Consider the following 19149-nt stretch of genomic DNA (forward strand, 5'->3'; position numbering starts at 1 on the left):
AGTGTGAGCTCATTCAAGGCCAGACTGGATAAGCACTGGAGCAGGTTCAGATCATATATTCAGGAGCCAGTGCATGCCCAGTACTTGCCAACAGTGCATAACAGAGATGTGACTGACTGCCCAAGTGGCTAACGAGCCCTTCAGTGGCGAAGAGGATAGAAGTAAACAGTAAAGTAAAAGTTATAATATAAATAATAAATAATAATAATAATAATAATAATAATAATGTAATAATAATAAATAAAAATAATAATAATAATGAAATAATAATGAAATAATAATAATAATAATAATAATAATAATAATAATAATAATAATAATAATAATAATACTAATAATAATAATAATAATAATAATAATACTAATAATACTAATAATAATACAGTGACCCCTCGGTTAACGAACTCAATCCGTTCCAGAAGGTCGTTCGTTAACCGAAAAGTTCGTTAATCGAAACCATTGTTTCAATGGGTTTTGGTATTGGTTCCAGCTCACCGAAAATTTCCTAAATTCAACAAAAATGGTAGAAAAGTTCACTTACTTTGAGGTGTGTATGTAGAAGGCCTGGATGATGATGATGGATTTAGAATGGGGTTGGAGGAGAAGGAAGAAGAGAAGGCATTGGGGGGAAGAGAAGTCACCCCATGGCACCATTTCACCCATAAAATTTTAGCTCTCTTGGTGTAATTCAAGATTATTTTTAAATCAACACTGCACTGCATTATATATTGTCAATATGTAAAATATATTTCAAAATGACCACTAATTTGCTTGGAAACACAGAAAAAAAAGCGTTTAGTTGAAGAGTCTCAAGCAAGATGTTACCTCCACTGAAAAAGAGAGAGACTAACCTGTTTGCTGTGTTAAGGCTGATGATTAAACTAGTCACTTTACCTTTAATTATGTTCAATAATTGTTAAAATGACTAAAAAATTGAATATTAAACCTTTAAAATTATTGAATAGTATAAACTTCTTGATATTTACTAAAATAGTAAGGAATTTAAGCCCTAGAACCGATTAATGTATTGGCGGACTGATACTAAAGCTGATTGCCCGGCCAGTGCAAGCGCAAACATGTTGAGGTCGGTTCGTAAGAAATTCGTTAACCGAATTGAATATTCTTATGGAAGGCAGTTCGTTCACCGAAATTTTGTTAACTGAGGCGTTCATAACCGAGGGATCACTGTAATAATAATAATAATGTAATAATAATAATAATAATAATGTAATAATAATAATAATACAGTAGAAGTCCAAAACCGAACTGCTTGGGGATTGGGTCGGTCCGGATTTTCGGATTTTCCGATCTCAGGCAGTACTTTTAAAATTCAAATTTAAGGAGGAATAAAGAAGAGATGAACAGGTACAATTTGATAGTCTATTCATTAGCAAATATAGCATGCTTCATTTATCAAACGAGCAGTTTTAAAGAAAAGCTGTGAATTCTAGAATTTTATTCTTTGCCTTTTTATATCATAAATTGTAGACTTTCCAATGTCGTATGTTTCCATTAGAACAGTATTGCTCACACCACGTTCTAGTTTCTTAATTATTTCAAGTTTGTCACCATTTTCAACGCTCTTCTCTAAAAGAAGTTTATCTACTTTAGAGCCATTATTATGGGCTTGTACAGTACTCTGTAAATAGAAAGAGTAGGACTCAAAATTACATATGTTGTCACAGTTTGATTGCTTGTTTAAAGCGGCGACCACGTGGTCGCTTTTGTTGTCGCTTGTGCAGCTGTTAGCGCACGATGACATACACACAAAAGCCCACTAAAAAAGTGAGTTTTAAAGTCCGGATTCTCAGGTGGTCCGGATTTCTGCATCCGGATTTTGGACCTTTACTGTAATAATAATAATAATAATAATAATAATAATAATAATGTAAATAATAATAATAATAATAAATAATAATAATGTAATAATAATAATAATAATAAAATAAAATAATAATAATAATAATAATAATGATGCAGTATACCCGATTTTTTCACATTTTATTTCGCTGCCTTCAATTAATTATTATTCTTGATGACACCCTGGATGTACCCAAGAATGTCTTGCGGTAGTTTTAAAGTTGCCGGCATTGTCCTGGGAGGCTGGCCCACGCGCGCTCCCGTTCCCTTTGCTTCAGTCTGGGATAAACACTTGTCCGTCTCGTGCGGCGCGACTACTCTGTTCTCACAACAACTGTGCTCCTAGCTTGTGATGGCTCCCAACTCTAACCACCTTCATCCATCTGCAGGAAGGTGGCCAAACAAGTGAAGAGAGAAAAGAAGGTCATGACCCTCATGGAGAAGATACAACTGCTGGACAAACTTCGCAGTGGCCAAAGTGGCTGAGAGTATGGCATCGATGAATCAACTGTCTGTGACATCAAAAAGAAAGAGAAGGAGATTCGTAATGCTGTTGCCTTAAGTGCCCCCTCTTCTGCCAAGGTAGCCACTAATGTGAGGGATACAGCCATGGTGAAGATGGAGAATGTCTTGACATCGGGATTGAGCACTTTAACCGCCGCAACATCCCTCTCAGCCAGAAGTTTATCTGAGACAAATCCAAGGTTCCGGTATAACCGATTCCATGCTGAGGTGGGTGGTGCTAGTGCTGGTGGTTCTGGTGATACTGTACCACAAAGAAAGGATTTAATGCCAGTAAGGGCTGGTTTGAGAATTTCAAGAAGCACTACAACCTGCACAACTTGAGGATCACCGGTGAGTCAGCCCCGCAGACGATGTAGCAGCTAGGAAGTATCCTGCGATCTTTGCCGAGATTATCTGGGAGAAGGGCTACGTCGAAGCAGGTTTTTAATGCTGCCGAAACTGGCTTGTGGTGGAAGAAGATGCCAGCCAGGACGTTCATTTCCAAGGAGGGAAGGAGTGCACCAGGCTTCAAGGTGGCCAAAGATCGTGTCTCTTCTGTGAAAACACTGCAGGATACATGATGCTGCTGTACCATGCCAAGCATCCACGTGCATTCAAGAACAAAGACATGCACCTCCTCCCAGTTTTCTACCACCACAAAGAAGAAGGCCTGGATGACGGCAGTGTTGTTCAACGTGTGGTTTCACAACTGTTTTGTGAAAGACGTCAAGGATTACCTGCAGGAGAAAGGCCTGGAATTTAAGGTCCTTCTCATGATTGACAACTGCCCTGGCCACCCAGAGGCCCTCAAGGTTACACACAAAAATGTAGAGATTTTGCCCAAGAACACATCATCATTGCTCCAACCACACGACCAGGGAGTCATTGTTGTCTTCAAGGCCAAGTACATGACCCACACCTTCAACAGGAAACGGCAAGCCTTGGACGACAACACACGGGATGGTGCCGAAATAGTGCGGGAAATGTGGAAGAAGTTCTCCATCGTGGACTGCATCTCCTTCATCCAGCAGTGCCATGATGACCTGACACCCCTCTGTGTTAACTCCTGCTGGAGGGCCTTGTGTCCAAAGGTGGTGAATGACTTTGCTGGCTTCCCCACAGTCAATGAGGATGTGCAGCACATCGTCTGGCTTGCCCATCAAGTGGGAGGTGAGGGGTTTGACGACCTTCAGGAGGAAGAGGTGCAAGAGCAGCTGCTGGGTCATGCTGGGGAAGAGCTGACTGAAGAAGAGCTAGCCGAGCTTGTCGAGAAACAGCGCTGTGAGGATGAGGAGGAAGAAGGTGAAGTGGAGGAGGTACCCACCTTAACCGTCACGAACATCAATAAGGCCTGTCTTGTAGGGCACCTACAGACTTTTTTTCGATATCGATCCCTCTATCGAGAGATCAGTCAACTTTAAGAGAGGGATGGAGAAGCTCCTGACTCCTTATAAGGAAATAATAAAGGAACTCAAGCGCCACGTTGCCCAGCCTCCAATCTCCATGTTCTTCTTGCCTTCGTCCGGTCCAAGCCCTACACCTTCTACATCTGCAAGAAAGCCTCAGCCTCCCGTTCATGCACATGCACCTCCTCTTCCTCCTCCTCCTCCTGACTATGATTCCGACTTGGACGACCTTCCTTCTGCAGCTCCCAGCTCTGACCTCTCTGCTCTCCTCTGCCAAAGCAGATGAGGAGAACTTGTAAACTCCCCTGCATTCATCATCATCATCATCATTTTCATCATGATATTCATCAGTGGCAGGGGAGAGGAAAATGGGATCTACACAAACAGCCAGCATGGAATGGTGAGTGTTAATCTATTTTTTTAAAACAGTTGTAATTTTTTGCTTGTGGGAATATCAATTCATTCACTCTAGTAATGACACAATGTTTTTTATTATGTTATCATAGGAAAATAAATGGTTTATATAATTTGTTTATCATTGAACCCATATTTCATAAGTTGCTTTGGGTCTACCCAAGCAACCCAACTCCAATGTTTGTTTTCACGGAGATACGATCACCAGGCGAGCCGTGACTCCGTCATCACTACTTCACGAGTATGTAGGCCAGTCTATGGGGGGAGCTATTGAGACAGTGTTGTATTGTTCATCGTATCTCATGATCCAAATCCACATTTTAGCAAATGAGCCTTAGACCATGGTTTAGTAAAACCTGGAGACTTAAGAACAGGGGTCATACAGTCCTACCAAGACACCGTCCAGAGACTGTCAGTGCTACGATTCTGTGTGTGCAAACCCCCAAGATCTCATAAAGAAAAGTGACCACTGGTGAAGGCCTGTTTGCTACAAGAGCACTCCAGGCCGGCCTACTAAATCTAAACAGTTAATTCTCCAGGTTGACAAACTCCCCCTTATAAAATTACGGTATTGTGGCGTGAATGTGAATGACTCACCTACCCATGCAGATTATGTCAGTGTATAGAGCCGTGCCGAAATAAACTTAAGTGCAAGTATCTGCCAGTATTTATAATTCATATCTTATGATTACTAAAGGTAATGACTGATTGGTTATGACAAAGTATAATCAATAACTTAGATGGATGTTGGAAATTAATGGAATTCATTAAATTATCATTTATCAAGTACACAACACATTGAATGCAGGAAGTGTACTGAAATTCTACGTAGTGATACACCATAATCTCCTGGGTGAGTAACCAGTGCAAAGGTATCTGAACCCTACGGTAAGAAAACCACATTCCTGCATCAATATCGTGACACCATACCATTTTCAGAGTGGTCCCTCGGTTAACGAGCACAATCCGTTCCAGCAGGTTGCTCATTAACCGAAAAACTCGTTAACGAACCATTGTTTCAATGGGTTTTTGGGTAGTGGTTCCAGCTCACCGAAAATTGCTTAAATTCAACAAAAAAGGTAGAAAAGTACACTTACTATGAGGTGTGTATGTAGAAGGCTCCAGGATAATGATGATGATGATGGAATTAGAATGGGGGTGGACTGAAGAAGAAAGCATTGGGGTGGAAGAGAAGTCACCCCATGGCACCATTTCACCCATAAAATTTTAGTTCTCTTGGTGTAATTCAAGATTATTTTCTTTAAATCAACACTGCACTGCATTATATATTGTCAATATGTAAAATAAATTTCAAAATTACCAATAATTTGCTTGCAATCACAGAAAAAAGCGTTTAGTTGAAGAGAGTCTCAAGCAAGATGTTACCTCCACTGAAAAGACAGAGAGACTGGCGCCTGTTTAGGTGTGTTGCCAGGGTGGATGGCGCGCATAAAACTAGTTTCCTTAACTTCAATTATGTTCAATAATTGTTAAAATGACTAAAAAATTTAATATTAAACTTTTAAAATTATTGAATAGTATAAACTTCTTGATATTTACTAAAATGGTAAGGAATATAAGCCCTAGAACCGATTACTGTATTGGCGGACTAATACTACAGCTGGTGGACCGCCAAATGCAAGCGAAAACATGTTGAGGTCAGCTCGTAAAAAACTCGTTAATCGAGGGTTTGCTCGTTAACCAAAGTTAAGAATCTTATGGAAGGTAAATCGTTAACCGAAATCTTGTTTACCGAGGCGCTCGTTAACCGAAGGATCACTGTATATGCATCAATATAAAGTTCCATGGCTGACCTTTTCAAAATCTTTACCCATGCTTGTGGTAGCTGACTGAGCGATGACATTGTACCATGCTCAGCAGACTGCAGAGGTATGATAAATAAACAAAGCTGTGTTCACTGGGCATGTACTGTATTTATGGTACAGTACTACCCTCACTAAAGCCCAAATACTGTACTGTATTATCATTAACCGAGGCGCTCGTTAACCGAGGAACCACTGTACTACAAAATACATACGCCTAGCTACGTCTGGCAATGGGAGGAGGTGAGAGGAGTGACTGCTAGGTAGTGCATCGTCTTTAGTTGTAATTCTCCTCTTAGCTCCCTGCCATATTTCACTGGATTTGCTGTTATTAATAGTGTTTACTGATAGAATAGTGCTTAACAGTGATTAATCATGTCATTGTAACTAGGTTAGCTCATCATTGTAACCACCAGGCTACTAGGCCAAGCTGTGAGGTGTTATGGTTTTTCTCAACTCGTATTTTTGGGTAGATATACGTAACCGTCTTCATTTATATTTACTCATTTACAAGCACGCACCATCCTAAATACATAAAGTAGTGTGAAAAAGTATCCAGTCTTACACCACAATTACCGACATCCTTCATGTTGGGTTGGCTAGATGGCCAAAAAAGAAATTCTGTAAGTTTGATCTATGTATCAACCCAGCTGGCGCCAGAGCCATATGGCAACTCAATCAACTCAACTTTAATAACAAAGCAAGGAGTTGACTTGAGGGTAGACTCGCATTTTTCCTTCATTACATTTTCTTGACGTGTTTCTTATTAATTGTGAGAGGATTTTCCCATTATTAATTATTTGTATGCATTTTAATAATAATAATACAGGCATCCCCTGCATTACGGAATTCCCTGGAAAATTGACCGTATCGCGAAATTCCGTTAGGCAAAACCTATTTTCCCATTAACTTCCATTATAAAACTGGAGATGCGTTCCTAAGGAATTTTTTGGCCCCCAAAAAGTAATTCAAGCACTTTTATGAATGAAAATAAACATTTATAAACACATACAATACAGTACATTAAATAATTTATGATATACATGTAATAAGAAGAGAAATACAGTTGGAATAAATAAAAATATTGTACTGTACTGTACTCACCACAAAAGATGTTGACCGCAAGCGTGAGGATATGTGGTGCAAAAGGAGTTATTGGGAGGGGAGGAGGGGCACTACTCTCTTCTGCCCTTCTTAAAACATCAAGTTTAATATCCAATGTAATGCCTTTGAGGCTTCTTTTTGCACTACTGTGGTCACTTCCACTTGATGACCTCTTTCCAGTCATCTTGAATAAGGGTAATGCACTGTACTGTACTTACTGTATGTTTGTAAAAGTTAAATCCAACTGCTGGGGCGAGAAACATGCTCGCACTGGATGTAAACAATGGACTGACTCACGAGACGATGCCACGCTTGGCGGTAGCAAACACCAAGAAATCCACACCAAACAAATTAAAATTTTTAACAAAAATTGTTAATTTTATATACCATAGTGATTTTTTTGTAGTCGTTAAAATTGACCACAATTTCCATAAGGATATAACGGGTCAGATTACGAAATTATTAGTCATAATTTACAAATTCCGTGAGAGCGAAATTCCGCAACCCGTGATTCCGTAACACAGGGGATGCCTGCAATAATAATAATTAATGGTCTACTGAAAGAGCATGATTAGGGAATGGGTCACTTGATTGACAAATAACATAAGTGATACAAATATGATATATGATAACTAAGTGGGCAGAAGGTTATACTACAGGGCATTTCAATAGTGTGACAATGCAAAAAGGTAAGATTGGCTGGGAGTGAATACACTGGTTGATTACGAGTTGTTGATAATTTTAACAATGTTTGGGACTAGGCTGTTCTTATAGCGTGTTTCTGTGGTACGTAATGTCTTGACACATGATTGGGCGACTCCACTGTAATCATAATTGAGTACATTACTCGTGTAATCTTCCCAGGTGTGTAATGTTATCAGCTACATACATTACAGTCAGTCCCCGACTTACGATGGGGTTAGGGACTGACGACCAGGTCGTAAGTCAAATTGGTCGTGTCGAAAATGCGAAAATAATACAGTACGTACAGTGATTTCTGCTATAACGCGTGTTTTGATAACGCGAATTTGCTCTAACGCGATTTATGAATTAGGAACGATATTTGTATAACGCGAACGCTTGTTTGCTATAACGAGATTTTTGCTTACTATTTCTCCAATTTTGTGGTACTATTAACTGTGAATATAGTAAAGAAGAATATCAACAAGAAGCGTTCTGGTGATAAGATTCCTGGTGATGATCAGAAAAGAAAGGATATAACACTTGAAGAGAAGCTCGATTTTATCAACCTCAAAATCACCCTTCTCCCCCATCAAGTAAAGTGTTACATTTACTGTATGATTTCATTATTAGATATGAATGTAACATTTATTTAGACTGTGCTATCCTTTGTGTTAGGCTAACTACTAAATTTTTTCGATGAGTAATCTGCACCTAACCCTATTTTCTCCATAAGCCCTGTTATTTCTATTACGCGATTTTCTATAACACGATATTTTACAAGAACACAATTATCGCGTTATAGCAGAACTACCTGTACATAGAAAATCTAAAATGGTGTCTTTTCTTCTGAGCACCACAAAACTCTCACTTTTACGCTTGCCAGCCATTTTAAAGGGAATTACAAAAGAAAATTTTGTCAGTACACAGCACAGTCACTGACGTTGGGACTCGAAAATACGGAATTTGAAATTTTTTTTTGTACAACTGTGGCGGTCATATGTCCTGGTGGTCATAAGTCGCATAGGTCGTAAGTCGAGGAGTACCTGTACATTAATGGCTACGAGTCTCAACATGACTTACCAATGACTGTAATCATCCAGACCATGATGTAGGAATAGGCAGCAATCCAGATCATACTCATGGTGAAGGTGACAAGATGCCAATGACGGAAGCTGCTCCTGCGGCAGTCTGGGGTGGTGAAATAGTGGAGGGCAACCAGCGGCAGAGACAGAGCCCAGGTTATGCGCTCACAAACACCCACAGGCACTGTCCATGGTGACCAGTCGTCATCCTGATGAATATATGAAACGGTTAAGGAAGCTGTGTGCTAGAAATTAACAATTTAGAAGGTAAATAGAGAGGTACCTTACTGTAGAGTACATTATATTAAAGATACTGTAGCATATATTAAATTAGGAATACGGCAGAGTATATTAAGTAAGTACTATACAGTATGTGAGCTGAGAGCAATAACAAGTAAGAATATTGATGTGGAAAATGACCCATACGGATTTCATAGGGATTTCTTCATTAATTTACAAACATTAATTTAAATTTCTAATCAATTAAAAAGAAGTTATCCAAGACGAGATGAAACACTGAGAGTTTTAGTTAAGTAATATATATATATATATATATATATATATATATATATATATATATATATATATATATATATATATATATATATATATATATATATATATATATATATATATATATATATATTTTATTCAAGACATCTTCAGTTGCCTCTGAAGATGTCTTGAATAAAGACTAAAGCCAAGGTGCTCCGTTGTTTCATTTCGCGATTTAAGATTTATGTATTCAAATAATGGACTCAAATCCTCTTCCCAGCTCACTAGCTCCTACCTCTCTGAGAAATGATTGGGTGAAAACACTACATTTTAACGTTTAGTAATAAATAATACCTCAGACTAAAGGGATAATATAATTGACATTTCTGGATTCCTTGCAGGTCAGGAATATTTTGAATGTAAACTTCATATATTCTGCACAAAGGATAAAATATTTGCTTTTGTGTAAACCAAATTATTACATAAGATCTAAAATTTGTATGTCTAATGCAAAATCCATGATGTTTATATTCAAAATGATCATCATATTGTAAGAATTCCAGCAATGTAAATTATATTCTGACCGGTAATTTGTATGAATTTTATGAGCTAAATAAAAAAAATAAAACAAAAAATTATACTTCAGCACGATATGAGTAGATGCACCCTGAAAGTGAAAGTCCGGTTCTGGCAAGGAAATGAAACGAAGAGAAATCATGGAAAGTGAAACCGTGTAAAAGGGTAATACGTGTGGGTGGGTGGGTGGGTGGGGGTGTGTGTGTATGTATATAATATATATATATATATATATATATATATATATATATATATATATATATATATATATATATATATATATATATATATATATATATATATATATATATATATATATATATATATATATATTATATATATATATATATATATATATATATATATATATATATATATATATATATATATATATATATATATATATATATATATATATATATATATATATATATATATATATATATATATATATATATATTTAATTTACAACGTTAGGGATCAAAATCCAGGTCTTAAGTCGAAAATGCTTAAATAATACATAGAAAATCTAAAATGGGTGGTTTTTTCTTCTCAGCACCACAAACCTCTCACTTTTAAGCTTGCCAGCCATTTTAAAGTACTGACGTTGGGACTCGAAAATACGTAATTTGACAAAATTTTGGTACGACTGAGGCAGGTCGTAAGTGCGGGTGGTCATAAGTCGAGTAGGTTTTAAGTCAGGGAGGAGCTGTACATCAATATTAAAAACTTTAACAGACCATTGTAGGTCATTAATTCAGCGCTTAATACTCTGGATATTCCATGAAATGAACCTAAGCGTTCGTGTAACTCGTTCCACCTTGAACTTAGTATAGAGTCGCGCACAGGCTTTGTAGATCAACCTGACCAATAAGTTAACCGCTTCAAATTCATCACCCTTGGAGTTCTTGATAATGCGCCTCACAGCCCTTATTCCAGTAGGATTTTTATACACAGGTTCCTTCATTAGTCCCGCGAGTTCCTCCGTAAATATTGGAAGAAGTACAGGGTTATGGACAGTTTTCAGACCTGTGGTTATTAAAGAGACTACGCTGGCAGTCTGGGCTCATTCTCCCCATTCATGCTTCCATCACTATTGGTCTCGCTCTGGCTACTCATCCTCAAGTTCGCATCATTATAAGAGAAGGCACCAGCTCCTTCAGAAGCTCCACTGACACTATCACTGCCATTATTCACTGGTACACTTATTTGGCAGGCTTTAACCTGACCTGCATTGGTTAACGAAGGAGAGCCACTGTGCCTGTTGACTTCAGGTGGTGGAGGCGATTCGGCCACGTTGGCATCACTGAGTGGGACCGCTATTGCGGGTGGAGGCAGCCTCCCAGGACAACCGGGGTACCAGGCCGTCACACCCTCCTCCCTGCACCTGGGACACTGCCTCCCAGGTAGGGGGGGGGGATGCTCTCTCCCCTCCCAAGAGGCAGCTTCCTTGGTGGGGCAGCTCCTCGTGCTATGCATTCCTGCGCAGATGCCGCAGGTGGCTGTCTTGTGACAGTATTTCGCCACATGATTAACCCCGAAGCAGTTGTAGCACACCACAGGGGGAGGAGTCCACCGACTGATGTTACTAGGGGTACTATACATGCTGAAAAAGCAGTACTCCTCAGGAGGTGGTTCCTTTCTTTTCCAAACAATGATTATCCTACTAAGCTGTGCACCATCCTTATAAAGTCTTGTTGCTTTGTGGACGCCCGTAAGTGACAGAGCGCCACTGGTGGGGAATACCCTTGGGGAAGTGGGTGACAAGGTATTCCTTCATTTTTGGGGGTCGGACAGGTTCATCTCGCTTAATGAGATGTAGTGAGCCGACCTTTCCATCAATGAAGCGTTGGATAGCATCCGACTCCTCTCGGCTTACATAGATGAAAGAGGAGTGCAACCTGGCATGACAACAATCAGCGTAGTCGTGCAATATTCCTCATTCAGGGCTCTCAACCAATTAATCTTCATCAAATTGGTTGTGTTCTCGGGGAAGGCAAGGCGCATGTAGTTAGCCCATGGAGCAATGGGAGGGATGCACCTATTGGCTCTACTCTGCTTCCTTCCCTGGGTCCTCATTTTGCGCTTCTGCTGACGAGTCTTAAACTTCTGAAAGCCAGCTTCAGTGTCGCCATGACTGTCCTCATCTCCTTCGTTTCCTTCGTCAGGAACATGAGCAGAGCACCGCCCGGCGTCGACTCCTGCCATGGTTAGATTTAAATGGAATCCAGGTCTTATACACTGGGGCAGAGAGTTGATATGTAGGCCAGCGGTGTCCGGGTAACAGGGACTTGTGTGAATGGGCTGAGTTGTTTGAAGTGAGCCTTGAGTAACACTGATAGGAGTTACACACAATATTCACCAACTCACTGTTAAATTTCCGTTCCCACCAGCCCAGTAAAACCACCATAGTCATGTGAGACACCACATAAAGTCATTAACACGTGTGATAAGCGCCAACCATCAGCAGAGCGAGGGGAGGGAGGGAGGGTGAGGCAGGGAGCCACATGGCCGAGCCCGGAAGTAGGCTTCGCGGGCACCAGGGCACTGTGGATGCCAGAAGATGTCACATTGATTACTACACTACACCCACAAATACCACTTTACACATGGTCATAGCTCACTGACACTGATGTGAAGTATCACACCCTATTTCACAATGTGCAAAATACTGAAAAGTTAGTTTGGTTATCCTTAGTGTGTGGTGTGTGGCACACAGGTGGTGAACGGTGGCTGGGAGGCGCAACCCTCTTATGATACGAGGTAAGTTGATCTCTATAGTCCCATACACAAGAGGGAGGTAGGTAGGCAGGCAGCAGCAGGCAGAATGCTGGCCTGGCACCTCAGTGTCTGACCTCTGACCTCAACCTTAATGGCAGGGACTGGGTGCCACCTTCGCTGTATCGCGTCACACTGTATTTTCCTCTACACAGTTAGGTTATGGTACATAATTATACAGTCCACGTTTATAGGGTCGAGGTACCGAGATAACCAAGGCACACAAGGTAACTTCTCACACCTGTACCAAGCTTCATACAGTGCTGAAGCTCAGTCAGGTCAGAGAACAACGAGCGGGTGTGACCTTCCCCTACGGTGCCCATAGATGAACTGAAACACTGAGAAAAGTTCAAGAAAGATGAAACACTGAGAGAAGTCCAAGAAATAATGGGTGAAATAATTGAGGCAATGATGTAAACATCCATACAGATTTGGAGAGTACAGTAATACAATTGACTTCACAAACTAGTTGAAAAAATATAAAGTACAGTACACCTAGACCCCGACTTACGACTACGTGGACTTACGACCGTCGGGACTTACGACCGCCTCAGATATAGATAAAAAAAAAAAAAAAAAAAAATTTTTAAATGACACGCATTTTCTATACCGAAACGTTTCCAGTTAATGTAGTCTCCATGTATAATTAGAAAATTATGGGGGCCCCATGTGCATTCAGCTGACTACATTAAAGGTTAAGTGCTCAGTCACACTGTATCCATTCCTTATTATTTATTACTTTCACTGTACTGTATCCATTCATCATTATTCATTACTTTTACTGTACTGTATTTCATTGTAGATTTTTTATTAAAAAAAAAAAAAAAAAAAAAAAAAATTTATCTATGTCGGACTTACGACCTGGATTTGGGTCCCTAACCCCGTCGTAAGTCGGGGTCTAGGTGTATACTGTTTACACAATTGTAAAGAAAGTAACCCGTTTAAGTGAGAAAAATGGCCGTCGATGATGATAAATGGTGAAGAGGGAAAAAGTTAAAGTAAATGCTCTTGCTGGTGCCTTTTCATGAGAGTTATTGTCCCATTCTATCTGAAATTTTTGTCAAAATAAACATTTTCATGCATTAATAGTGTAGATTACATGTCTGGCAAATATATTAACATCATTATCCAAATAAATGAAGACAAACAGCAAGTGAGAGATAACTCTAATGTATCAAAACAATCGGGAACTGTACTTTATTTAACCTAATCTATAGTTTGGTTATATCTCCCCTTCTTATTGATTCCTTAATATGTGTGGAGATTTATAATGATTCCCTTTGTTCTCCCTTGAGCAAGTCCTTCTGTTTCCTACAAACTTCCTTTTACTCTTTATTATATTCTATGGCCTCCACTACTTCAAGCTGAATCTTTTTGTCAGTATCCTGACCTTCATCTCAGGAGCCATAGACCTGGTGGTCGCTGCTTCCACTTCTGCTGCCTCCACCTGCTTGGGCACCCCTTCACCACCTGCGAGTAAAGGTAACATTTGACCAGCCACATACAACCATCTCAGTAACCAACTGATACAGTACCGGTATCAAAAGTTTCTTTATCTCTATGTTTATTTGTAGGGTGACTCGACCTTGTAAGTACAAAAAAAAAATTAATATTAAAACACAAACAAATACTGTACTGTATCAAGACTTTCAATATGTATACTGTACTGTACAATACTGCATTGCACTGTAAAGTTTCATTGTAAATAACTACCGTACTGGGAAATTGATTCTACAATATAACCAGTTTAACAAGCAAATATTGTACAGTACTTGTATCTGAGTACATCAACATTATTTTAAATTCTTAAATTAATTTATATTTGGGGATAAGGAAAGTGAAATGTAAAAGAATCTTCATTGTTTTATATAAATCATAGTTGGCCCTCGATTTACAGTAGTATTTGTGATAAAAAATAAAGTATGCAGACAGCAACCTCAACATCAAAGCCCTCACTACCTAGTTTGATCAAAATTGCATTTTTTGAAGTGAAATCGAAAAGTAAAGAAAAAACATTGCAGAATAAAGTACAATATTTTTATTTATTTCTGTCCTATCTCCTTACAGTGGTCCCTCGGTTAACGAGCACAATCCATTCCAGCAGGTTGCTCGTTAACTGAAAAACTCGTTAACTGAAACCATTGTTTCAATTGGTTTTTGGGTAATTGGTTCCAGCTCACCGAAAATTGCCTAAATTCAACAAAAAAGGTAGAAAAGTACATTTGCTTTGAGGTGTGTATGTAGAAGGCTCCTGGATGATGATGATGATGATGGGAATTAGAATGGGGGTGGAGGAGAAGGGAGAAGAGAAGGCATTGGGGTGGAAGAGAAGTCACCCCATGCCGCTATTTCACCCATAAAATTTTAGTTCTCTTGGTGTAATTCAAGATTATTTTCTTTAAATCAACACTGCACTGTATTATATATTGTCAATATGTAAAATAAATTTCAAAATGACCAATAATTTACTTGCAAACACAGAAAAAAGCGTTTAGTTGAAGAGTCTCAAGCAAGATGTTACCTCCACTGAAAAGACAGACTGGCACCTGTTTGGTGTGTTGACAGGCTGGATGGCACGCATGAAACTAGTTCCTTAACTTCAATTATGTTCAATAATTGTTAAAATGACTAAAAAATTTAATATTAAACTTTTAAAATTATTGAATAGTATAAACTTCTTGATATTTACTAAAATAGTAAGGAATCGAAGCCCTAAAACAGATTACTGTATTGGCGGACTAATACTACAGCTGGTGGACCGCCAAATGCAAGTGAAAACATGTTGAGGTCGGCTCATAAAAAACTCGTTAATCAAAGGATTGCTCATTAACCAAAGTTAAGAATCTTATGGAAGGTAAATCGTTAACCGAAGGATCACTGTATATGCATCAATGTAAAGTTCCATGGCTGACCTTTTCAAAATCTTTACCCATGCTTGTGGTAGCTGACTGAGCGATGACATTGTACCATGCTCAGCAGACTGCAGAGGTATGATAAATAAACAAAGCTGTGTTCACTGGGCATGTACTGTATTTATGGTACAGTACTACCCTCACTAAAGCCCAAATACTGTACTGTATTATTATTAACCTTATTTATTATGTGACTTAGTTTAATTTCAGTTATACATATTAGTCATAGTTTGTAGTTAACCTACAGCATGTTTTTGGTGCTTCTTGAAATATTAGGCTTTTTTATAATGGACTTCAGTTAAACCATTTCTGTTATTCTAAATGACTCTGGTCCCAAGCATTTGGTATTTTTCAAGTGCAACCTGTACAATACAGTACAGTATAAGGAAAAATTTGTTGTGTCAAAAAGTAATTAAAAGTACAAAAATTTTATATTTTTTTGGATTTAATTTATTGCTCTCAAATGTTTAGATTTACCTAAATGACAAACAAATTTGAATAGTTGATATTGTTATGACATTTATTATTATTAAATAAATAATAGGTATACAGTATACTGCACTGTGTGTGATTCACTAACATCAACACTAATGTAGCCACAGTATACTGTACAACACAACCCAGGCTTAATGCAGTTTAATGTCACCAAGAGCTATTGTTCAAAGCTCTTGTCATTGATACACAAATGACTGGCGTAAAAATCAGTCTCACACAGGTTTTGTGCTAAAATACTGAATAAGTAGCTTTTATTGGTAATTTTTGACCGAATTACAAAGTACAGTCTCTCCTCGACTTACGACGGGGTTCCGTCCCAACGACCAGGTCATAAGTCGAATTGGTCGTAAGTCGAAAAGGCAAAAATTATACATAGAAATTCTAAAATGGGCGTCTCTTTTTCTTCTCAGCACCACGAGAACTCTCACTTTTACGCTTGCCAGCCATTTTAAAGGGAATTATAAACGAAAATTTTGTCAGTACACAGCGCAATCACTAACGTTGGGACTCGAAAATACGTAATGTGAAAAATATTTTATATGACCATGGCTTTCATATGTCCGGGTTGTCGTAAGTCGAATACAGTGATCCCTCGGTTAACGAACGCCTCGGTTAGCGAAATTTCAGTTAACGAATTACCTTCCATAAGATTCTTCACTTCGGTTAACGAAAAAATTTTGGTTAACGAATTCCTTACGAATTTTTTCCAACATGTTTTCGCCTGCTTTTGCCTGCTCACCAGCTGTAGTATTAGTCCGCCAATACAGTAATCGGTTTTAGGGCTTAAATTCGTTACCATTTGAGTAAATATTAAGAAGGTTGTACTATTCAATAATTTTCCCAAGTCTTATATTAAAGTTTTTAGTCATTTTAACAATTATTCAACATAATTGAAGTACAAGGAACTATTTTTTAGCCTGCAAAACAGCCACTTGACTCACCAAAAATTGCATCAGTGTGTGTCCCTGCTCAGTGGAGGAAGTTTCTTGTATGACTCTCTTGAACATAAACTATTTTTACGTTTTTAAAGTACAATTATTGGTCATTCTGAAGTTTATTTTACATATTGACAATATATAATGCAGTGCAGTGTAGATTTAAAGAAAATAATCTTGAATTACACCAAGTGAACTAAAATTTTATGGGTGAAATGGCGGCATGGGGTGACTTCTCTTCCACCCCAATGCCTTCTCTTCTCCCTTCTCCTCCACCCCTATTCTAGTTCCCATCATCATCATCAACCAGGAGCCTTCTACATGCACACCTCAAAGTAAGTGTACTTTACTGCATTTATTTTTAGTTTGTATGTAATTTTCGGTTAACGAACGACCTTCTGGAACGAATTGTGTTCGTTAACCGAGGGACCACTGTATATCGTAAGTCGAGGAGAGACTGTACTACTGCAAAGGTACAAAAACTATTCATAAAAAGGTACTGGTATTTTATTACTGCTTTCAATTACACATCCTTCATTTCTTGCCCAATGATGTACAGTACCTTGATGATCTGTGTATTGTATGAGTGAGTCCAGACTGCACTGTACTGCATAATTATAAATAATAGGTCACAACACCCTGCCTTGTATAAGTCAAACTGTGCACAAAAAAATGTGTAAATCATGGACCGACAGTACAGGGGGTCAAAAACTTACGAACGAACGCCGATACAAATGAGGTTAAACTTTAAATTTACAGTATTTTACTTACCTGATGACTTATTTTTTACTTTCATGTACGTACTGTATTTTGTCATTCTATTTCTTCTTTTCTCTTAAATTAAGTGATTTTAGATGTATAAAAGGACTTAGGCTATGATATAGTGAGATTTTAAACAATGTTCTGTAAGTACGGTATGCACATGTGTTCCGACTTACGTACATTTCCAACTTAAGAACGTCCTTAGGAACGGAACCCGTTCGTAACCCAGGGACCCCTTGTACTCTGATAATATTGCGCGTGCACACACACACACACACACACACGCACACACTTTGTGAGGAATTGACTAATTAAGCTCTGCTATTTTTCTCTTAATATTCTAGAAAGGAATCATTAGGGGATGTATTGTATTGTCTCAGTGAACAGACACAGCTGGTGTGGCAGCACAAACAAAACACTTCTGAAGATCACTTGAACAAACCACAAGCATCAAACCTTTAACCTTATACAGCTACTCCTTGACCTACGACCTACTCGACTTATGACCACCCGGACATACAACCGCCTCAGTCGTACCAAAATTTTGTCAAATTACGTATTTTCGAGTCCCGACATTAGCGTTTACGCTGTGTACTGACAAAAGTTTCGTTTGTAATTCACTTTAAAATGGCTGGCAAGTTTAAAAGTGAGTTTTGTGGTGCTGAGAAGAAAAAGAGAAACCCATTTTAGATTTTCTATGTATTATTTAAGCATTTTCGACTTACGACCTGGATTTGGGTCCCCAACCCCGTCGTAAGTCAAGGAGCAGCCGTAATTAGATAGATATTCATTCAGCATAACTGTCATATGGTTCAGAATGTCTTGAGACACCTGTTGAATGACTTACAGCGTTTCCATTGACATCTTCATAGTTTAAGTTTACATTACAGGTAGTTCTGCTATAACGCGATAATTGTGTTCTTGTAAAATATCGTGTTATAGAAAATCGCGTAATAGAAATAACAGGGCTTATGGAGAAAATAGGGTTAGGTGCAGATTACTCGAAATCGAAAAAATTTAGTAGTTAGCCTAACACAAAGGATAGCACAGTCTAAATAAATGTTACATTCATATCTAATAATGAAATCATACAGTAAATTTAACACTTTACCTTGAAAAAATATGAATGTAACTTGATGGGGGAGAAGGGTGATTTTGAGGTTGATAACATCAAGCTTCTCTTCAAGTGTTATATCCTTTCTTTTACGATAATCACCGGGAATTCTATCATCAGAATGCTTTTTGGAGATATTCTTCTTTACCATATTCACAGTTAATACCACAAAATTGGAGAAATAGTAAGCAAAAATCGCGTTATA

The 19149-nt window shown here is 38.4% G+C and overlaps 1 protein-coding gene across 1 annotated transcript in view; it reads right to left on the minus strand.

The window, feature by feature from the left end:
• Nucleotides 1-19149, minus strand: part of LOC121857135 (probable sodium/potassium/calcium exchanger CG1090) — a 106463-nt gene that overhangs the window by 14795 nt on the left and 72519 nt on the right. Inside the window, exons 7-8 of the mRNA XM_042353023.1 lie at nucleotides 14117-14196; nucleotides 8876-9086 (exon numbers count right to left, since the gene is read on the minus strand). Coding sequence (XP_042208957.1) covers nucleotides 8876-9086; nucleotides 14117-14196 — 291 coding nt within the window. The remainder of the gene's footprint in view (nucleotides 1-8875; nucleotides 9087-14116; nucleotides 14197-19149) is intronic.

Source organism: Homarus americanus, unplaced genomic scaffold (assembly GCF_018991925.1).
Source record: "Homarus americanus isolate GMGI-L3 unplaced genomic scaffold, GMGI_Hamer_2.0 scaffold20465, whole genome shotgun sequence".
Lineage (NCBI taxonomy): Eukaryota > Metazoa > Arthropoda > Malacostraca > Decapoda > Nephropidae > Homarus > Homarus americanus.